Here is a 21,583-nt window from a genome sequence, read left to right as displayed (position 1 = left end):
TCTCCCAAGTGAGGCCGCTTAAAACAGATTCCATCAGCCTGGAAAACGTGGCAGGGGCATTTGCAGAGGCCGAATGGCAGGACATTAAACTCATAATGGCGGCCATTACTGGTAGAGAAGGCCGTTTTGCCTCGATGATCCGGGTGGACTGGGACCTGCCAATATCCAGACTGGAGGTCAAGGGTAGAAAACCAAGACGCCCCGTATAGGGAGTCTAGGGAATCGTCGATGCGGGGAAGGGGAGTAGCATCCTTAATTGTGACGTCGTTCACGCGGCGGTAATCGATGCAAAACCGCATCGTGCCGTCTTTTTTTTTTTTACTAGAACGACGGGGGAAGACCACGGGCTGGTGGAGGGGGAAATAACACCCGCCTCTTCCATTTCGCGTACTTGGCGGTCCTCCTCTTCTCTCTGTCGGGGGTTCTTCCGTCGGGAAGGCTGTCGTATCGGAGGGCCTGTCGTATGGATCTCGTGAGACAGGTACGTAGTGTGTCCTATATCTGCGGGCCCTGCCGCAAACAAATCCTGGAACTCCAGGAGGAGGCGGGGTAAGGCGTCTGACTGTTGGTCGGAGAGATGGTCAGGGATGGAGGGGAGGGGGGGCGGGGCATTGGGGGGGGGACGGGACGCAGGGCTCGGCTTCTTCCATCTCTCCAACGATAAGCCCTTTGGGAAGGGTGAGAGGGGATGGTGCGAGATTGGCGATGCGAATGGCAGCGCGGTGGGGGGGGGAGAAAGGTAGGGGAAACGAGGCAGGCGGAGAGGGGTCCGGCAGGGAGGAGGGGGGAGAACAAAACGGATGGGCCCGAGGGCCTGTTCAGGGGCACCCATGCCTCGTGGTGTGAGGGGATGGTAACAGCGGCGGAAATGGTGGCAGGGAAGGAGGGGGCAAGAGTGGGGTAGGGTGGCGCGGGGGAGGGGGGAGGCGAAGAAGGGGAAAAGAAAGAGTGCGGGGGGGGGGGTTTGTGTGTGTCCTCCGGCCGGGGCTGCGGCGTGCAGGTACAAACGGCTGGGGCGGAGCGGGGTAGGGGGTGGAACTGGAGTTGTCGGTTGCGACAGTCGATAGTGGCTCCGAGTTTTTGAAGTAAGTCCAGCCCTAAATAGCCGTCATAGCTCCGGCAGGAGGAATAAAAAATGATGAAGGGGTGCTGGGTAGATACTGGTTGGTGGGTGTCGACCCGTAGGGCCCGAGTTTCCCCACGGATGGGCAGGGGGCCATCCCCCGCATCTATAAGGTGGGTGGTAGTGGGGCGGAGCGGGCCAAACCGTGATTTGTAGCGGGAGAAATAATGGCTGTAAAGACAGGATCTGGCTGCTCCCGTATCGACTAGTAGTCTGGCCTTCACGCCGTTGATTTTCATTTTGTGGTACACTGGGGGGCGATACTTAGGGGTGATGGCCCCCGCCACCGTGGGTTGGTGCGGGGGCGGGCCTAAAAATCCAGCTGGTTAGGGCTCTCGTGTTCCTGTTCCTGCTCTAAGTCTCCTGGTGGGGGATCGTCCGCTGGCGCCAGCTCGTCCCCTGGGGCTTCGCCTTCTAGGGCGGAGACCTTACGCGAACCCGGGGTTGTGCTTTTGCGGCGAGCAGCTTTCAGCTGGTCCCGTACGTCATGAAGGGGGCAACGGGAGTTGCAGGCTGTGAATTCCCACGGGTTGATGAGAATTAAGTTTGGGTTTTCTCGCGGGGCGGGGCGCCGGCGAGAGGGGTACGCCCTGGGTGGGCTAGGCGTCGGGGTCGGGCTGGTGTGGGGCAGGGGCGGACGTGGTGCGGCTGGGGGAGCCGGGGGCCGAGTGGGGAATTTCTTGACAACATTGATTTGTTGTGGAGGAGGGCAGGCGGTCAGGAGGCGCCGTATCAGCTGTATATCCCTATCCATGTCTCCTGTCGGATCGTGGATAGTAAAGTGTTGCTTCACAACACTTGGGAGTACTCGGAGCAGAGTATTGAAGGTGTTCTGGTCCCGGGTTTCTTCGTCTGATTCCGGGTAGGCAGCAGTAATCAGGCTTCTTGCCTGCAACAGGGTATTATCTAAATCCCCGTCATAAGTAAAGCTATCCAATTTGGATAGAGCCACCACTTTCCCTAATGATGGGGTGATGGCTTGGACTGCGAACTTGGTAAAGTTCTGCCAGGTGAGTTCTGGGACAATTTTTGGCGCAATGTTAGCTGCGGCTTTACCCAGTAGTGGAAGTGTGACTGCAATTTTTTGTTGGTCATTATCGAAGCCAATATCCAATAAGGGTTTAACTATTGCAAGATATGTATGTATGTCATACTGGTCAGGGTCAAACTTGGATAACTGGACGTGCGGTTTAGTTGCCATTTTTCCAAATATTTCCTATTTACCTCTCTTCTACGCTCGGATCTAGAACCACCGCTGGCCACCAGTGTAATGCTGAGTAGAATTTGGCTCGACTTCTCGTCCCAAATCAACTCAACACGGAGCGGGGTCCTCTTTCGAGACCGGAGCTAGTGCAATGAAGAGAGGCAGGACATAAAAACTTTCGGCAACACCATACACGTGTATTATTTCAGTTAGGCACAAGACATTTCAGCAGACATTACATCACAATATAGAGCAACACAAAACCTTATCTAAAATATTGTGTATCTCGCAGGATACTAGCTTCCTAGATATTAATGACAATACAACAAATCTTAGTATTAGGAGTACAGTAAATACCCATGCGCGCGGAGCGCGTGAGGGGAGAGGGGGGGGTTTGTGATCTACCAGGAGGGGGGGAAGTAGGGAGACACGGAGAGTGACTTAGAACGGCGAGGGGGAAGTTATGGTAATATTTAATGAGGCCCGATATTAACAAGGGAGTTTAGGTGTTTTCTGTTGGCAAGAATTCTTTGACAATTAACTCTGGTTCTTATTTGGATTTTAAGAGCTGGGGTGAGGAGTGGAGAGAGTTTTTTAGGGATAGCGTGCGGAACAGGGGAATATAGTTATTACTCGCTGTCCTCGTTGTTTTGGTGACACTAGGTTTCTGTCGGCACAGCTTATATATTACACATCTCCCCGGTAGGTTATGTAGACTCGCACTTCCCAACGCGTAACAAAGTCGGAACCCTCGTAAATTCTATTCCACTATATTACTCAGAGCTTAGCCAATAGCACTCCAATAATGTGTTAGTCTTTCTTTGGGCTCTAGAGAGAAGTCCTTAGAAAACTTCGGGATGACACTCACACGTATCTTCGCTTGAGGTCTCTACCCACATTCTCGCCCGTTAATGGAGCATTATGTCCTGGTTTACCCCAATGGAAATTACATGAAATTACTGCACTAGTCTTATTCTAAGAGGAAAGGAGTCACACTTAACCTACTTCACGATTATAACAGGATCACTCGTATCTCTCGTGGAGAGAAACATGGTTACCTCAGTGATGATCCGGTCGGACTGAGGGCGTCGTCAGGGTAGGGCGAGCCGGGAGGGCACGGGGCGACTCGCTAGGGCGTCCTCTCACGTCCGGGGGTTTCCGGACTGGGCTCCGGACTGGGGCCAAAGAGGGCTAGGAACCTCTGGGTCAGGTCCCGGCGTCGCGGGGGCGTGGTGAGGTCTTGCCCGGGTGTCCTGGGGCGGGCCGGAAGAGGCGACGGACTGCGGTCTCCTATGAGCAGGGGCGCCGACAGGGGAGGACTGCGGCAGCGGCTGTCACGGGGGCCCGACAGGTGGGTCTTCTCCAGGGCCTCGCGCAGGGAACAGAGGCCGGGGGAAACAGGGAGGTCTTTCCTCCTTACTATACCCTGGGAGCGACCATCGATCGTCTCCACCGGGGTGCTGAGGGAGCGACCGTGGATCGTCTCTACCTGAGCTTTCAGGGAGCGACCATTGATCGTCTCTACCTGATTTTGATGGGAGCGACCATAGATCGTCTCTACCTTGTTTTTATGGGAGCGACCATTGATCGTCTCTACCGGGGTGCTGAGGGAGCGACCGTTGATCGTCTCTACCTGAGCTTTCAGGGAGCGACCATTGATCGTCTCTTCCTGATTTTTATGTGAGCGACCATAGATCGTCTCTATCTTTTTTTTATGGGAGCGACCATTGATCGTCTCTACCGGTGTGCTGAGGGAGCGACCGTTGATCGTCTCTACCTGAGCTTTCAGGGAGCAACCATTGATCGTCTCTTCCTGATTTTTATGTGAGCGACCGTAGATCGTCTCTATCTTTTTTTTATGGGAGCAACCACTGATCGTCTCTACCTGGTTTTGATGGGAGCGACCGTTGATCGTCTCTACCTTGACACTATTAGAGCGACCATAGATCGTCTCTACCTTAGGGGCGCTGCCTGGAGTATAGTTTCTGACTCCACCCCTAGCTAACTCGGTGATTCCGCCACACGAAGGTAGTGTCTTTCGCCTACGGTGGCGGCGGCGTGGTGGTTGAGTGTCACAAGGGCGCACGGCCCGGGCTGACGTACGCCGCTGTTGCCCGGAGTGGTGGTGGCTGGCGGCGGCTACCCCGGGGGGTCCGAGTGGGGGTGTCAGCATTCTTGAGGGCAGACTCCACTGCTCCTGGTCCGCCTCGATGTTGGGGATACTGCGGTATTCTCCGGAATATTCCGGAGAATCGTATCGGTCAAAGCCACGCATTTCACACCCTGCCATATGCTTTCTCCAAATCCATGAATGCCGCATACAACTTCTTTCCCTTCTCTAGAACCTTTTCCACTAAAGATCTAAGAATGAATATCTGATCTACACAACCTCTTCCCTTCCTAAAGCCTCCCTGTTCTTCTCCAACTAATTTCTCTGTTCTTTTTCTAACTCTGTCAATAAGTATCCTACCGTACACTTTTCCTGTTATACTAAGAAGACAAATGCCCTTATGATTACCACACACTTCTTTTTCCCCTTTTCCTTTGTACAAGGGAATAATTATACCTGACTTCCAATCCTCCGGGACTCTACCTTCCTCCCAGGCCAATCTGCACATCTTCCACATCCATTCTACTACTATCTCTCCCCCATGCTTCAGCATTTCACCACACACTCCATCAATTCCTGGGGCTTTCCCCGATTTAACTTTCTTCATTGCTTCCACAACTTCTATCCTACTGATTTCTTCCTGTCTTCTCACCTCCTTCCTTCTCCCAGCCATTCCCTAGCCACTTATACTCGCATTACTTCCATCCTCTATGTTCAACAATTCCTTAAAGTGTTCTCTCAATCTGCTCACTTTTTCTTCCTTCTCCACTAGTAATCTACCATTTTTATCTTTCACTCCCCTGCTAACTTCACTTCCACCCTGTCTTACTCTTTTCACCTCTTTTCAGAACATTTTCTTACAGTCCCTCCACTTTACACTCAAATTCCTTCCAAATTCCTCATCCACTGTCTTCTTACTCTCTCTTACTAATCTTTTCACTTCTCTCTTTCTACATATAACTCTCTCTTCCGCCTCTCAACTTCTTCCACGCCCCTATTTCTCATCCATTCATTGTATGCTTTCTTCTTTTGTGCCACAGCCTGTCTCATCTCTTCAGTCCACCACGTTGTTCCTTGCACCCCCCTCATTCTCACCTACTCCTGCACATACACCCCATCCATACTCCCATTCTCTCACACTTTCTCCTCCCCATTTTGTTTCAGTTATTCCACATACATCCACTTTCGCACCCTCAAGCACCTGGACAATCTCTCTCTCACCTCATCATTCGCTCCTCTTACATTCCATGTACCCATTACCAAGTCCTTTGTCCGGTCCTGGGTCGTCATCGTTTGGTCAGTCCTTGTCCGAGGCTTCTTGTTTGTTTTTTTTAGTTAGTTGTTTTCCGGGGAGGGGCACTAACCCTCCGCCAACCCTTTTAGTCGCCTTTTACGACAAGCAGGGATACTGGGGGAGTATTCTTCATATTCATGTGGATTACATTCTATGTATATGTGTGGGGAGAGGGGGGAGATTCACTGCAGAGAGCTCTTCTAACTGGACATAGTCCAAGTCATTGTACTTTATCTTACTAGCTCCCCTCCAGCTCTTGAAAACAAAACAGCTAATCCCACATTACCTCCCTCTGATTGATGCTAACTCTACATGATTCAAGTGTCCATCCATGCGTTTTGGTTTGGCACGTAAAAATAGTTTGGGTAACACATATCTATCAAGTGCCAGATGCTTCAATTGCACAAGGGGTGGCCACAAACAAATTGCCTCCATGTCACCCTGTCCAATGCCACTTCATTGCCTTAATCCCAGCTCACACACCCCTCTTCAAACACCTCTTCACTCCATCACTCTATCTCATCCTCGGCCTCCCCTTCCCTCTCCCCCGCTCCACCTCACTCGCATACACTCTCCTCATTAGTCTCTCACTCTCCATCCTCTTAGCATGGCCAGACTTCCTCATTGTATTTTTCCTAATGCCTTCCATCACATCCACATGCACACCACAATGCTCCTTCACTTCCTCATTTGTTAGTCTGTCTCTCCATGTGACTCCACGCACTCCTGTCAGATAACTCATTTCCACTGCTCTTACTCTTGAATTGTGTCCTTCTGACAAGGTCCAAGCTTCACTTCCATTTGTTAAAGTTGGTATCACATTACTGTCATAGTGTGACTTTTTTACTTCATGCTCACTCCCCTCTTCCTTATCAATGCTTTCAAAGAACCAGCAACCTTTCTTCTCTGTTGTACCCTTTCAAGTACTTCACCCTCCAAACTTCCATCCTTACTCATCACACTACACAAGTGCTTAAATGCATTCACATTTTCCACTTCCTCCTCATCCAGCCTTACTGTACATTCAGTGACTTCACTTCTCTCAAAGACCGTAACTTTACCCTTCCCTACATTCATCTTTAGATTTTGTTCCTTAAACACATTCCCAAACTCATTCACAAAGCCTTGCAGATTCCCTTCGTCTTCACTTAACACCTAGGAAAAGTTAATTGTGGTAACTAATCTAGATGATTCAGTGGCCTTGTATACAGGGATAGTGAGTGGATAACCCACCACAGGCTCAGAGGGGTAAGTTTGAAGATTGGCAGTGCTGCTCAGCCTCTCAAGGTGTCTTATTTTGTGTTTTACTGTATATATTTTTACATTTCTAGCACAGTGTATAAGGGCAACTTTGGTTATCTGAGTCGAAAACTAGTATTGGCAGGCAAAGAACATCCAATACAATTGTTAGTGAAATGTTCAGTTGCTTTAATCTAATTCATCTGCTTTAAATACAGTATGATCAGTGTGCACAGATTTTCAAATAAAGAACTGAAGGAAAAAAATTAACTCATATGCAAAATTATTTATTGAAAATTCATTTATATTGCTTGTAACATGAACATTGTCCTTATTTGTAATAGATTATGAAATATTTAAAGTCAGGTGCATCTTAAGTTGTGTACTCGTACATTCCATGCTTAGAAAAATAGCAGTAATTGTAACTCCAGGCTCATATGAATGTGAAACTTCTACACAGTACTACAAGCTGAAGTTGCTGTACTATATTTCACCACCCCCCTTTCATGGGATAAGGAGTCAGCAGAGCCTATAGGCTATATCTGTGCCACAATATGAAGGTGCTTCTTTCCAGCACCAGAAATAGTTAAATTATGTTAATGGAAATAATGACTGGAATATTCCCACACTCCTAGAAGTACTGCATCAACAATGGTGCCCTCTGGCAAACTGGTTACTTCTGCTGTGGCTGGTGGCAGTTTAAGCAGTGCCTGAGCTGAGGCCATTGATAGTAGGCGTGAAGACAGCTGGTTGCCAGTGGAGTGGGCCAGGGGCAGTTGAGTCTCGGGGTCCCATGTCAGCTGGGCTCGATGGTACTCTGGGCGGGGGTCTAGATGTAGCCCTTCTGATAACTGTGTGGATGTTAAGTATGCAATTAGATTCTCTGGGGTCTGGACGTAGAGATCAGAGGGACAGGGGTCAAGATGTAAACTAAAGATTAGGGGATCTGAGGTCTGGATGTAAAGATTACAGGTTCTGGGGTCTGGGTCTAAAGTAGAGGTTACAGGGTATGGCATCTGGATGTAAAGTAAGTGATTAGAGGGCCTTGGGTGTGGATATAAAGTAAGAATCAGAGGTTCCGGTGGTAAAACAGAGATTAGAGGGTATGGTTCTGGCTGTAGCACAGATTAGGTCTGGAGTCTGGTTGTAGAAGAAAGATTAGAGGGTCTTGGGTCTAGATGCAGGCTCTCTGATAATTGTGTGAATAGTGTGGATGTATAGCAGAGCTGAGTTGCTGAGTTCCCACCAAGTTACACAAGGGGTGACTGGCTGACTGACCATCATCACCATCGAGCAGACGACAGTGAAGCCGACCGACAGTCAGCAGGGCGCCACTGGACAGTGATCTGCATACTACCTCAACAGCATCAAACCTCTTCCACTATCCAAGACCCTGCTTGTCGGGTTGACTGATAAAAGCAGGCTATGGAGCACCCTTTGTTCCTTCTATCGGAGACCTCACGAACCCTCCGACAGCAGAAAAGGCAGGGAAATCACGTCGGGCTGTATATCACCTGGGACGAGGGGAAATGCAAGAGGAAAAAGACGTTGGAGGTCGCACTATATCCTCTTCTCCTCCTGCCTCCCTTTTTCTTCTTTGGTTTCTGCCAGTCCCACATTACTCTCTTTCAAGCAGTGTGGTAACTGTAATGTCAACCGCTGTGTTGGTCTCTCCTATCCCTGGGTAGGAGAATAGTGGACGGTGTGGAAATGAAACGGTAGTCCCGATACTACGACCAGCTTTTGCAGAACATTGTTCAGTCCCCGAGAGCTTCTTTTGGATCTCCCAGTGTTCAGTCCCTTGCTTGATAATGATGGGGGGGGGGGAGGCTGTCATGCACATTCGTGCACCCATGATGCCGTCCTCTATGATAGGTTATAAACCGTGGAATATCTCAAATTTGTTGTTTGCTGATGATGCAGTGCTACTTGCAAATACCAGTCAAGAACTTGGTAGACTGGTGCAGAGGTTTGGTGATGTCTGTGAGTGTTGTGCCTGAGAGTAAATGCAGAAAAGTCTAAAGTGATGGTAATTGAGAGAAAAGGTGACTCCCAGTGTGATGTTACAGTGAATGTAGAGGGACTGGAATTGGTGAGAGAGTTCAAATACATGGGTAAAGTGATAGGAAAGAGAGGAAAATGTGCAAAAGAAGTGGAAAGTGGAATGACACAAGGAAGGAAGGTGGCTGGTGCTATGAAGACCTTGATAAGAAACAGAGGCTTGAGTGCTGCAGCTGTGCGACACTTACATGAAGGAGTGTTAGTGCCATCTTTAACATGTGGATGTGAAACTATGGTGTGGCATGAAAATGAAAAGTCAAGAGTAAGAGCAGTAGACATGGGACTGCTGAAGAATGTATGAGGAGTACAGAGAGTGGATAGGATACGAAATAATGTGATTCATGAAAGATGCGGAGTGAGGAAGTCTAGTGTACTGAGATGGTACGGTCATGTGGAGAGAATGGATATCGATAGAGTGATGATGGTATATATATCTGAGCGAATATGAAGGAGGGAGGGGGTGAGGTAAGCCAAGGAGAAGGTGAAAGGATATGGTGTAGAGTGTGTGAGGAGGAGAGGTATGGAAGTTGGTGAGGCTAGGGGACTGGCAAGGTATCAAGCTGGCTGGATGAATGTTGTAAGAAGAAGTGCAGGATCAGAGATTTGGCACCCCTTTTAATGTGACAGCGTTTGGACTGACTATCGGATACGTTTATGTGAAGCTACAGAATGAGGTGAAAGTTTTTGGCACATCAGATAAAGCCAGGATATTGGTAGCTTCAATGATGAGTGAATGGAAGCATGGCCTATTTGGATTGGGCAAGTTTGTGCTGTCTGGACATTGCTACTCCTCACCCTGCCCAAGGGTGGGAATGGAGGTCCATATGATAATGATGATGATATTGTGGAGGTTAAAGGCTCTCTGCTGCTATTAATTACACTAGCACTCCCGTGGCATACAATGCACTGCATTACATGATTGATAAAAAATACACAGAAGTAAAATGATACCACCCAGAGCTTTCATGGCCATGAGTAGAGGTATTGAAAATAACTATTGTTTGGAAGTCTGTTACAACACAGTGGATACTGTACCCATTATCCCTGTGTTTCACATGCAAAATTAAAATTTGTGGCATTCCATGACCTATTTGTGTTCAAAAGTGGGAGATATGAGTTACAGAATCTAAGTGTGTCAGCAGGGTAAGTTGTGTTACAGTTGTCATCTTAAAACTGCCATCAGGGCAGATTTTGAGGGCTTCATGGGGAAGCTACAGAGGGCATGGGAGCTGAGGGTCAATATCTCTAACCTAATGCCCAACAAAAGCACCTTTATCTCAATCACTATGGTAATACTTGCTAGGTTTGATTTATGGTATGAACAAACAGGAAAACAGTCTAATGTATTACTTCATCAGGAGAAGAGTAGGGGTCTAGAGCTTGCCTGTAAGTCCAAACATTTAAGGCATGGGTAACCAGTCACTTAGCCTGAGCTGCAGTATGTAAGCATTGAACCTAAACACCAACCACCCTTACAGTGGAACTTTCATGGGCAACATCCAGTTGAAATGCCTTCAAATCTGGATCAGCCAGCACCTATTTGTCTGTTATGTGGTTCCACATCAACAATTATTTACTACCATTATTACATTCAGAATTTGGTGTATTTCATACCTCCCCTCATCTGTGTAGGAATATAGGTCAGGATGATGAGGAGGAGGACGTTTAGTGATACACTTTTTGTAAATACTGTGGTGCACTAGAGTGTATGCTGCTATGTTTGTTGTGACTCCAGGCTTAAGTAAATGTGAACCCAGTGGACTGCACAGTGAAGTTGTCCCTCTGCACTCCACCATCCTCCTCTTGAGGGACAGGGAGGGAGGTGAGGGACATTTGCATAACTGGGCAGCAAAGTCACCTGGGTATCTTGGTGTTCTTTTTGGCTTTGAAGTGACCCTCTCTAGTTATAGTCATTTCATTTCGTTTCGTTTTTGGAAGCTCCAACATGCTTGCATGCGTCAGCCTTGGTCACCTAAGGGTGGCTCTCAGTGCTGCTCGATCTATGGCAGCCTCCCTGTTCGGTCCCTTAACCCTACAGTCACACTTAATGACCTCGTCCCATGTCTTTCTCAGTCTACCTCTCGCAACCCCACCCCCAATATTAATGCTTCTCACTTTCTACACCCAATTATCATCCCCCATCCTCTACATGCCCAAACCATCTCAATCTACCTCTCCTCATCACACCAATACACTCCAGTCCCATCCTACCTCTCAACTCTTCCATCGTAACCCCCCCCCCCCGAGGCCTTGCATGCAGGGACACACTGCACATCCACCTAATGACTGTCATTTCTGTACTTCTGAGCCTGCGAATATCCTCTTCCTTTACTGCCCAGGTCTCACTACCATACAGCATTACACTCCTAACACATGCTTCATACAAAGACCCCTTAGCATGTAGGGAGAGTCCTCTCAATGTCAGAAAAGGCAACAACTCGCTGAACATCTTCCAATCACTGCTCACCCTGGCCACAGAGCTAGCTCCAGCCCCACCTCCAGCACATAACGTTTTCGTTTTTAAAGGCTTCAACATGCTTGCATGTGTCGGCCTTGGTCACCTAATGGCGGCTCTCCATGCTGCACGATCCATTGCAGCCTCCCTGTTCAGTCCCTTAACCCTGAGGTCACACTTATGACCTCATCCCATGTCTTTCTCGGTCTACCCCTCATCACCCCACCCCCAATATTAACACTTCTCACCTTCCTCACCCAATTATCATCCCCCATCCTCTCCACATGTCCAAACCATCTCAATCTACCTCTCCTCATCACAACACCAATACACTCCAGTCCCATCCTACCTCTCAACTCTTCCATCGTAAACCCAGCCCCTCCAGGCCTTGGACGCAGGGACGCATTGCACATCCACCTAATCATTGTAATTTCTGTACGTCTGAGCTGGCGAATATCTTCCTCCTTCACTGCCCAGGTCTCATTACCATACAGCATTACACTCCTAACACATGCTGCATACAAAGACCCCTTAGCACGTAGGGAGAGTCCTCTCAATGTCAGGAGAGGCAAGAGCTTCCTGAACTTCTTCCAGCCACTTCTCACCCTAGCCACAGAGCTAGCTCCAGCCCCACCTCCAGCACACAACATGTCTCCCAAATAACAGGTCTCACTACCATAACATGTCTTCCAAATAACAGACCTCTTCTACACACTCAAGAGACTCACCAGCAAGTTCAATCCTTTCATGCCTGACAAACTCCACCTGCTCTCCCCCGCACACCGCACACATAAAATCAGTATTATCTCGCACTCTACCTCTAATACCACTACATCTCTTGTGCACCCACTTATCACAAACACTACACAAGAAGGAATTACTTCCCATGTCCTTGTGGCAAATTGCACATGGCCACTCTCCCTCTTTGACAGTACTGCCACCAAACTTAGATATAACTTTTGTTTTATCTGCATTTACTCTTAAGCCCTTGTGCCCCATACCATCTCTCCACTTCCTAAATCTATCCTCCGTCTCCCTTTCATTCTCTGCAATCAACACCAAATCATTGGCATACATCGTCTCCCACAGGAGTCCATTTCTGAGGTCACGTGAGAGGGCTTCAGGTACCATGATAAACAACAAGGGACTCAAACCTGACCCCTGATGCACACCAACATTCACGGAAAACTCATCACCCAAATCTCCATTCACTCTTATCTGGGCACGAGCACCCACATACATGGCCATAACCACCCTAACCAGCCACTTCTCCATCCCAAGCTTTCTCATTGTCCATTTACAACCTCTCTAGGGACTCTGTCCAAGGCCTTCTCCAAATCAACAAAAACAAAGTACAGTTCCCTTTTCTTTCCTACATATTTTTCGTGAAGCTGTCAAACAATGAATATGGCCTCAGTGGTCCCCTTGCCTGGCATAAACCCAAACTGCATCTCATCATTATTCACTCTTACTCTAATCATACCTTCTAGAACTCTCTCCATTACCTTCATCGTCTGATCTAAAAGCTTTATACCTCTATCATTTCCTCTTTCCAGGGCATCACCCTTCCTTTCAGCCAATCTTCTGGGACAACACACTCGTATAAAATCATATTTATCAGGTTCCTGAGGCCTTCAACATTTTGGCAGTCAACCCAGACACACCTGCTGCCATCCCCACCTGCATCCTGCCTATTGCCTCACTCACAGTAGCAACGTCAATCAAAGACCAAGGGCCAAACACTGGATCTGCTAACTCCAAACCTTCCCTGTTCAGTCAAACTCCTCATTCAACATTATATAATAATATACAGCAATAATATAGTTAGTAATAGCCTGCAAAAAATACATTATATCATACCTTGGCTTTGATGCAAGTATTCTCACAGGCCTTCCAACCACTCATTTTTCGACACAAAGGCAGCAGGTATAGAGTAGCAGTCACTGTGGCAGAGACAGGGTTCCCTGGCAAGCCAAGGATCAGTTTCTTTCTACCCTCATACTCACAAGTGGCAAAAGTGGTTGGCTTGCCAGGTTTCATAAATACCTATAAAGTAAGAGTTTTATCAGGATTGTACTGTATAGGTAGCAGAAGTACAAAAAATATCATTACAGGAATATTTAAATTCAATGGATTTGCCTTATTTGCTTCAAACTTACTCGCGAATTCCTCTACCACAGAAAAAGATTTCGTGTTATGGCAAAATTTCAACGTGCATACGCTAAAACAGCTAAACTCTTCCACCTGTATTGCATATAACCAAATCCTCATTCTGGTTACAGTTTCATAATGTACAAATATATTGGACTTTTTAATAACTCTGCCCACAAGCACATTCTATCCATCTACTACCGACGCCTTAATCCCGTAAGGGGTGGCCACAAACAAACCACCTCCATGTCGCCTGGTCCACCGCCATTTCACTGACCTGTTCCCAGCTCACACCCCTCTCATATACCTCTCTCCACTCCATCCCTCCATCTCATCCTTGGCCTCCCCCTCCCTCTCCCCCCCTCCACCTCACTCACACTCTCCTCGACAGTCTCTCGCTCTCCATCCTCTCCACATGGCCAAACCATCTCAATGTGTTTCTTCTAATGCTTCCTATCACATCTACATCCACACCACAACACTCCATGATAACACATCGATACTTGTATATTGCACATTATGTAATGTTTATTTACTTTACAGTTCCTACCTGTGCAAAGTGGATTGTAGCACTGAAGTCTGAGATAAGCACTGGACGTAAGATGTCACGTTCACCCATGGAGACACCCCCAGAAGTGACTATGACATCTGCCTTGCTGAAAGCTTCCCTAAGACTATCTAGAAGCATGCTAGGGTCATCACGGGCAATACCAGCATCAACCACCTGGAAGCCAGCATGGGTCATGAGTGCCATCAGTGTTGTCTTGTTACTGTCTCGGATGTGGCCAGCCTTTAGTGGTTCATCAGGGTTCTGAAGCTCATTACCTTGTTGGGGTAAGTGGAGATCACATATCAAAACAAGCAAAAAGTGTTGACATTTGCATCAATGTACAGTATACAGATATCCAAAAAGTCTGGAATCATAAAGGCAAAATGCTGAAAATGGCTTGTTTTGCAGAATGTATTCAGTGTGTCTACCACATGACTGATGCAGAAATACTGAGGCAATCATCCAATCACCAGTCACACAGATAGTATTAGAAGAGATGCTGTTATCTTCAGGTTCACTTGAAGGCACTGACTTGCACAGTGAAAATTCAGTGCTACAGATTTGTGCTTCATACTCATTAGCTATGTGTATCAGCCATAATGGTGGACACACTGAACATTTTTTAAGAACATAAGTAATTTTCATGGGGACATGAAAATATATATGTGGATGGGATGATGAGAGAAATAAAAACATGAGTAATGGAGAGAGGGATGACGTTGGTAATGAATGGTGATGGATGGAATATCTCAAATTTGTTGTATGCTGATGATGCAGTGCTACTTGCAAATACCAGAAAAGAGCTTGGTAGACTAGTGCAGAGTTTTGCTGATGTCTGTGAGTGTCGTGCCTTGTGAGTAAATGTGGTAAAGTGATGGTAACTGAGAGAGAAGGTGACTCCCAGTGTGATGTTACAGTGAATGTAGAGAGACTAGAATTGATGAGAGTTCAAATACCTTGGTACAGTGATATAGAAAAAGAGAGGAAAATGTGCAAAAGAAGTGAAAAGTAGAGTGGCACAAGGAAGGAAGGTAGCTAGTGCTGTGAAGGCCCTGATAAGAAACAGAGGCTTGAGTGTTGCAGCTGCACGAGGCTTAAGTGAAAGAGTGTTAGTGCCAACTTTAACACAAGGATGTGAGACTATGGTGTGCCATGAAAATGAAAAGTCAAGAGTGAGAGCAGTAGATATGGGACCACTGAGGAATGTATGTGGAGTACAGAGAGTGGATAGGATTTGAAATAATGTGATCTGTGAAAGATGTGGCGTGAGGAAGTCTGTGGACACTAGTATTGAAGAGATTGTACTGAGATGGTGTGGTCATGTGGAGAGAATGAATAACAATAGACTGGTGAAGAAGGTATATCTGAGTGAATTTGAAGGAGGGAGGAGGCATGGCAGGCCAAGGAGAAGGTGGAGAGATACGGTGGATGAGTGTGTGAGGAAGAGTGGTACGGAAGTCGGTGAGGCTAGGGGACTGGCAAGAGATCGAGCTGGCTGGATGAATGTTGTGAGGAGTGCATGATCAGTGATTTGACACCCCTTTTTAACATGACAGCGTTCGGACTGACTCTGTCAGATTCATATATGTGAAGTTACAGAATGTGGTGAAAGGTTATGGTGTACCAGAGACAGCCAGGATTCTGGGGGCTTGAATGATGAGTGAATAGAAGTGTGGCCCATTGAAGTGGGCAGACTTGGGCTGTCTGGACATTGCTACTCCTCACCCTCCCCAAGGATGGGAAAGGAGGTCTGGATGATGATGATGTAATTTCCAGTTTTTCAATGAGTCCAGACTTCCTAGGCATCCTGTACATCATACACACTGAAATTTCTGCAGGCAGGTGTAGTACAGGTATTTGAATGGAAACATGGAATACTACAGAGCATTATTTTATATCAATTTTACTACAGTAAAATTTTTAGTGACAGACCTGTAGAAAGAATGGCAACAACTGGTTTATCAATGGTCATTATATGTGTTGCACCAACAGTGGCTAGAAGTCCCATTTCTGAAGGACCCAGAAGAGTGCCAGCTTCCAGAATCTTCTCTCCTTCAGCAATATCACATCCCACTGGCCGGATATCTTGGCCGACAAACGGTTCTTTCAAAATTTTTATTTCCAGTTCAGTACATCCATCATCAGCATCTTTCACTAATTCTGTGTCCTCCACCTAAGCAATAACATTATGATGTATTAATATCTGAATTATGGGGTGCACATATGGTCATACAAGTATGTTATTTTAGTAAATACAGTGTGTACAATAATATACAAGTAGTTGTGTCATGTAAAATGATGCCAGGAAAAAGGAGGTCTCCAAACTTTAATGTAGACTACAGTACCCTGGACTTGGACCAGGGTACTGTGAGTAAATATAAAGAATTTTTTTAGATGAATATTTTTAAGAAATGGACTTGGGTACTGTGAGTAAATATACAATTTTTTTTTTTTTTTTTTTTTTTTTTTTTTAGGTGACATGAATACTTAAAAAAAAACTGCATGAGTTCTGTCCACCACAAAAAGTAATGCAAAACAAATAAATCAGAGGCAGGAACCCTACAATTATTGTCTCTTCTGATGAGAGGCCAGCATAAGAGCAAAACCAAAATCTGTTAAAATTCAGGTTGCTTGGACACACTGCATTCAGACTGAATATAATTAAGTGAAAATATATTGAAGAAAGCAACAGTTTTTCAAAGGTGACAAGTTATATTTACTTGTAAGACTAAGAGTTGGACAGAAAAGTGGGGGTGCTGTGAAGTGGCAAAGAAGAGAAACAGACTGAAAATATATTGAAGAAAGCAACAGTAATTCAAAGGTGACAAGTTATATTTACTTGTAAGACTAAGAGTTGGACAGAAAAGGGGGGGTGCTGTGAAGTGGCAAAGAAGAGAAACAGACTGGCAACTAGAAAGTTACAGTATAATCACAAGATAAGGCATGGAAAAAGATTGGTGATTAAAGAGAGATATGTAAGGATATACAGTACAGTACTGTATGATGCGGAGTTTTACTAACAACAGTGAAAGTAATGAGAACTTTTAAGTCAAATAAAATAGCAATGGATATCACCTGTACAACAGCATCGGCTCCAGCTGGGACTGGTGCCCCGGTGTTGATTCGAACACACATCCCACTGCTGACTTGTGTTTTCTCTGGGCTGCACCCAGCAGTTGAATCATCCACAACAGACCTAACTCCTCCACCATCAGCAGTTATCACAGCATAGCCATCTTTGATGGAAGCAGGAAATGGAGGCAAAGGATCCTTTGCATAAATATCTTCAGCCAGAACATATCCTAAAGCACTAATCAAGGAAACACTCTTGATTCCCTGCTCTACTGCTTGTGCAAGAACAATCTCAACTGCTTCATTAACAGAGATCATTGGGTAAGGAGACTTTCTGACCCTGCGTGAAACTTGCGAAACATCTGCCTTTGATTCTTGCTGTTCGTTATGTCTCCCGTGATAGTGAGAATGATGATGGTGGTGGTGAGGTGTGTGATGAAGATGCTTGTGTCCATGATGATGGTGGTGGTGATGGTGAGGGTGATGATGATGACCCTGATGTAAGGCACTGCTATACTTGGCACCCTCAGCTTGTAATATATTGTGAGTTTTGTCTACTTGTTTGGTTCTTCCCACAATTAAATCAATAGCATGTGGAATAGCTGGAGCAACAAACCTGTAAAATCAAAGGAAGTACATTTAGGAACTACAGTATACCAGTAATGATTTGCTATAAGGGAAACTGACTAAAAAATACCAAATTTATGATTCTCAGACTTGTCCTTATTGTACAAATACCAGTAAAAAGTATCCTGCCCCTACCGAAGGCATTCCTCTGAGGCTTTCTTGCTTCCTGGCAATGTGATGATCAGTGTGTGACTGCGGGTTCCACATACTAGCCGTGACAACATGGCCAACGGTGTCACTTTCAAGGACTCTGTTATCATACGTACCACCAGCCCAGGAGCTTCTCGTTCAAGCACCTGCAGAACAAACACCTTATTAAACCCCTCTAGGCTAATAATGTACTTTTCATATTAATCTGGGCACCCCATGTCAACAGTACTCAAGAAGGATCTGTCATAGTGAAGGGGTTACTGAAAGCTATATGTAACTCCTCCAGTTGAAAACTCTTGTATACTGAATAAAACTGACTAGGGATAGAACTAAAAATGTCACTGTACTGAAGGGATGAAACTCTTACTGCATTACGAGTACAAGTGCTAAAGTTTAACAGAAAAATAATCACCATTATACAGTATCATTGGAAATAGAGACTGCTGCTCTTCAAATACCTGTACTGCATTAAGAATATAAATGCCACTGGTTTTCTACATTATAGTACCGTACCCACCAAAATATTATCAGCACAGCAAGAGTCCAATAAAGAACAAGAGGCTGAACTATATACAGTACTTACTTTCTTTACTGCTTCAGGTGTAACATCACGAGGAGAGAAGCCAGTTCCTCCAGTGGTAAGAATCAGCTGGAGCTTTTCCTCATCACACCATTTAATTAGTGTTTCTTGGATCACTAGCTGCTCATCAGGAACACACTGATATATCTTGACCTGTAATACAGTTCAGTTATCCATATTATTATTCATTTATCCATCATCCAATCCTGTTTCACCTCAACTGGAATGACTCTGTATCATAATTATCCAGGGCTTGCTTTTACCCTACAGAATGATATTCGCCTTTATGAATATTCTGTGTCAGCTATTGCAGCATTAGATTATTAGCTGTGATCTTTAGCATATACCACCTCACAAGGCTGACATTTTTATCAATTCATTCATGTTACTTGATAAATTATTTCCTGACTGAGAAGGAACCTTGTAGCGAAGGGGTTAATGAAGGTTACATCTAAACCCCTCCACTTTAAATAGTCTCTCCTAATTACAATAAAACCATTGGATGTTAACCACAGGACTGAAGGCCTTGAAGTATCTGAATAAATTTACAGCTGGGTCTGTGTCACTAAAAATATCTAGTTGGCTTACTGTTGCCCTCAACAACCTAATCTCTTTTACTGTTCATAAGCAGAGCAATGTAGTTTATTAAAGTGCAAATATTGTGTAGATGAAATAGGTATGGTATGTTGGTCCTACTATACAACTAATATAATGGACATAGTCAAAGAATACCAGTTTTCAGTTTTTACTTATGTTTTTAAGGAAAATGTCATAAATATATGAAACAAACTTGTTACTGCTTTGGATAATTCCTACACAGTACAATATTGAACAGAAGTGAAAGTAATGCATGTCACAATTGTCTAAGAACTTCATTAATGATCAAATGAAACTGCACCATGTCACTGTAAAACTACGAGCATATAACAGTACCGGGTACATGTGAACGTTACCCTCACCTTGTCTCTCACTGTCACACAAGCAGGGTGATAGTCACAGGACCTAATGCAAAACTTACTGATCTGTTTCAGGATATCTGTTGAGGAAAAGGAAGTCTTCACTCTGCACTGTAATGAGGTAGGTGCAGCAGGGTTACTATAGCACAATACATTGAACGGTATACCTTTTTTGCCCTATATATGAGAGAAGCACATGGATAATATAACTTCTCATTGGCTGTGGATAAAACGATACTCATGTCAGTCCCTTCTGATCTTGTATAGCCTATACCATAATACAGTACATTATTTCACTTTCTCCATATGACTTTTAACTGTTAATACAAGAAGCTGGTTGAATAAAATAATCAGTAGGTAACAGGAAAGTAACATATGTGTGGTGCAGAATTTAAGGACATCAAAAAGTAAGCTACTAATTCCATACTGCAACCACAGACATTAAGGTACAGTATAGTACCATCCATCCTGATGTAAATACCCTAATTCTTAGCACTGGACAGAAGCAATGTTACTGAAACTTGTAAATTTATTTAGAACATGTACAATTTTGCAAACCACAATCCTAATGCTACAGTTTGATTTGTCGTTCATTGTATCAGTCATACCTGCCCTCTAATAAGTCCTGAAGGGGTGACAAGGGCCTGGAGGTTGGTTCCACTTTGGTCCTCTGCCTCACCTCGGGAACATCGGTCACTTATGGTTAGCACACCCACGCTCGGAACCTCACTCATTTTTTTCTGTTCTGTAATGCTGTTAGAATTACAGATTCAGTTAGTGACTGTAATTATTCAGTAAGAACATTTCAGCTGGTTACAATAAGCATTGTTAAACATCTGACGAAAATTTGTTTGTGGCCATCCCTTACGAGATTAAGGTGTCTGCCCATAGATAGATAGGAGAGCTCCCACTTTTAATATACAAATCACTGCAGTATTCAATTTGTTTTTGTTTATAAATTTATAACCTGATTAACAGAGCAGTAGGTTTTAAAAATTGTCTATCTGTCTATCTATTGCCAGACATCACAATCCTGTAAGGAGTAGCCATTTGACTTTGAGTTACTTGTTTTACGGGAAAGGGCACTAACCCTCCACCAACCCACTTGCTGACACGTAGGGAACATGTATGGTTTGGTTATATGGTTACCACCCAGCGTTGTAAATGGTTTTTAGGCTTACAGGAAGCCATTTGGCTTGTCACACAATGTAAAGCCACCTGTAAAGGAAAGAAGAGCAATAAGATGTGACAGGAAAGATGGGAGAAATGGGAAGAGAGGAAGGACGGCACAGAAAAAGAATGATAAAGGTTAAGGAAGAAGTAGGCAGCACTACATCAAGCGAGTGGATGATGATTGCCACCACCTACCACAATTATTGAAGATACGTTATTTATTTTGTACTGTAGCATTATATTATAGCCATACCAAAGCTAACATAACCATAAAAGAATATTTGTTTGATATACCCTGCAGTTATTTCTGGAGAATATGGATAGTTCATGAGAATGATGGAAATTAATCCTGTCATAAATTTTTCAGTATTAGTGACAGGGAGCTCATATAGACTTTACCCATGTACTGTACTTTACGGTCTATCAGTCTGTACCATTTTTTTTTTTTCTTCTGGCTCACAAGTTCTTGCTTTGTCAGAAATTTATGATTAGTCTCAGCATGAATAATGGTAATGAAAATAATAATTTATTGTGTACATACGGTATCTGTTTGTCTATCAGTCTACAGCTAGACACCATAATCTTGTAAGGAGTGGCCATCTGTCTTAAGTTAGGTGTTTTATGGAGATGGGCACTAACTCTTTGCCAACCCACTTGCTGTCACATACAGAACACTATGGGTTGACTATATGGTTACCATCCAGCACTGTAAATGGTCTCCTGGCTTACAGGAAAACAGCTGGCTTGGCACTCAATCCAAAAGCCACCTGAATAAAAAGTGACAGGGAAAATGGGAGAAATAGGAAGAGAGGAGGGCAGACACAGAAAAGAATGATTA

At 45.0% G+C, this 21,583-nt stretch overlaps 1 protein-coding gene across 1 annotated transcript; it reads right to left on the bottom strand.

Moving 5' to 3' along the window:
* Positions 1-7,244: 7,244 nt before the first annotated feature.
* cin (Molybdenum cofactor synthesis protein cinnamon) lies at positions 7,245-20,439 on the bottom strand. Its single transcript, XM_080272177.1, has 8 exons — positions 20,181-20,439; positions 18,620-18,769; positions 18,022-18,182; positions 17,263-17,875; positions 16,120-16,360; positions 14,188-14,462; positions 13,347-13,532; positions 7,245-7,821 (listed from the first exon to the last, which is right to left on the bottom strand). Exons 1-8 carry the CDS (start codon positions 20,304-20,306, stop codon positions 7,567-7,569), a joined length of 2,007 nt encoding a protein of 668 aa, XP_080128303.1. The 5' UTR covers positions 20,307-20,439; the 3' UTR covers positions 7,245-7,566.
* Positions 20,440-21,583: the final 1,144 nt, after the last annotated feature.

This window comes from Coenobita brevimanus, chromosome 50 (genome assembly GCF_032717465.1).
Source record: "Coenobita brevimanus isolate Jiangsu-jjx chromosome 50, ASM3271746v2, whole genome shotgun sequence".
NCBI classification, from domain to species: domain Eukaryota; kingdom Metazoa; phylum Arthropoda; class Malacostraca; order Decapoda; family Coenobitidae; genus Coenobita; species Coenobita brevimanus.
Note: the sequence above shows the minus strand (reverse complement) of the source record. Positions and strands in the feature narration are given on the sequence as shown.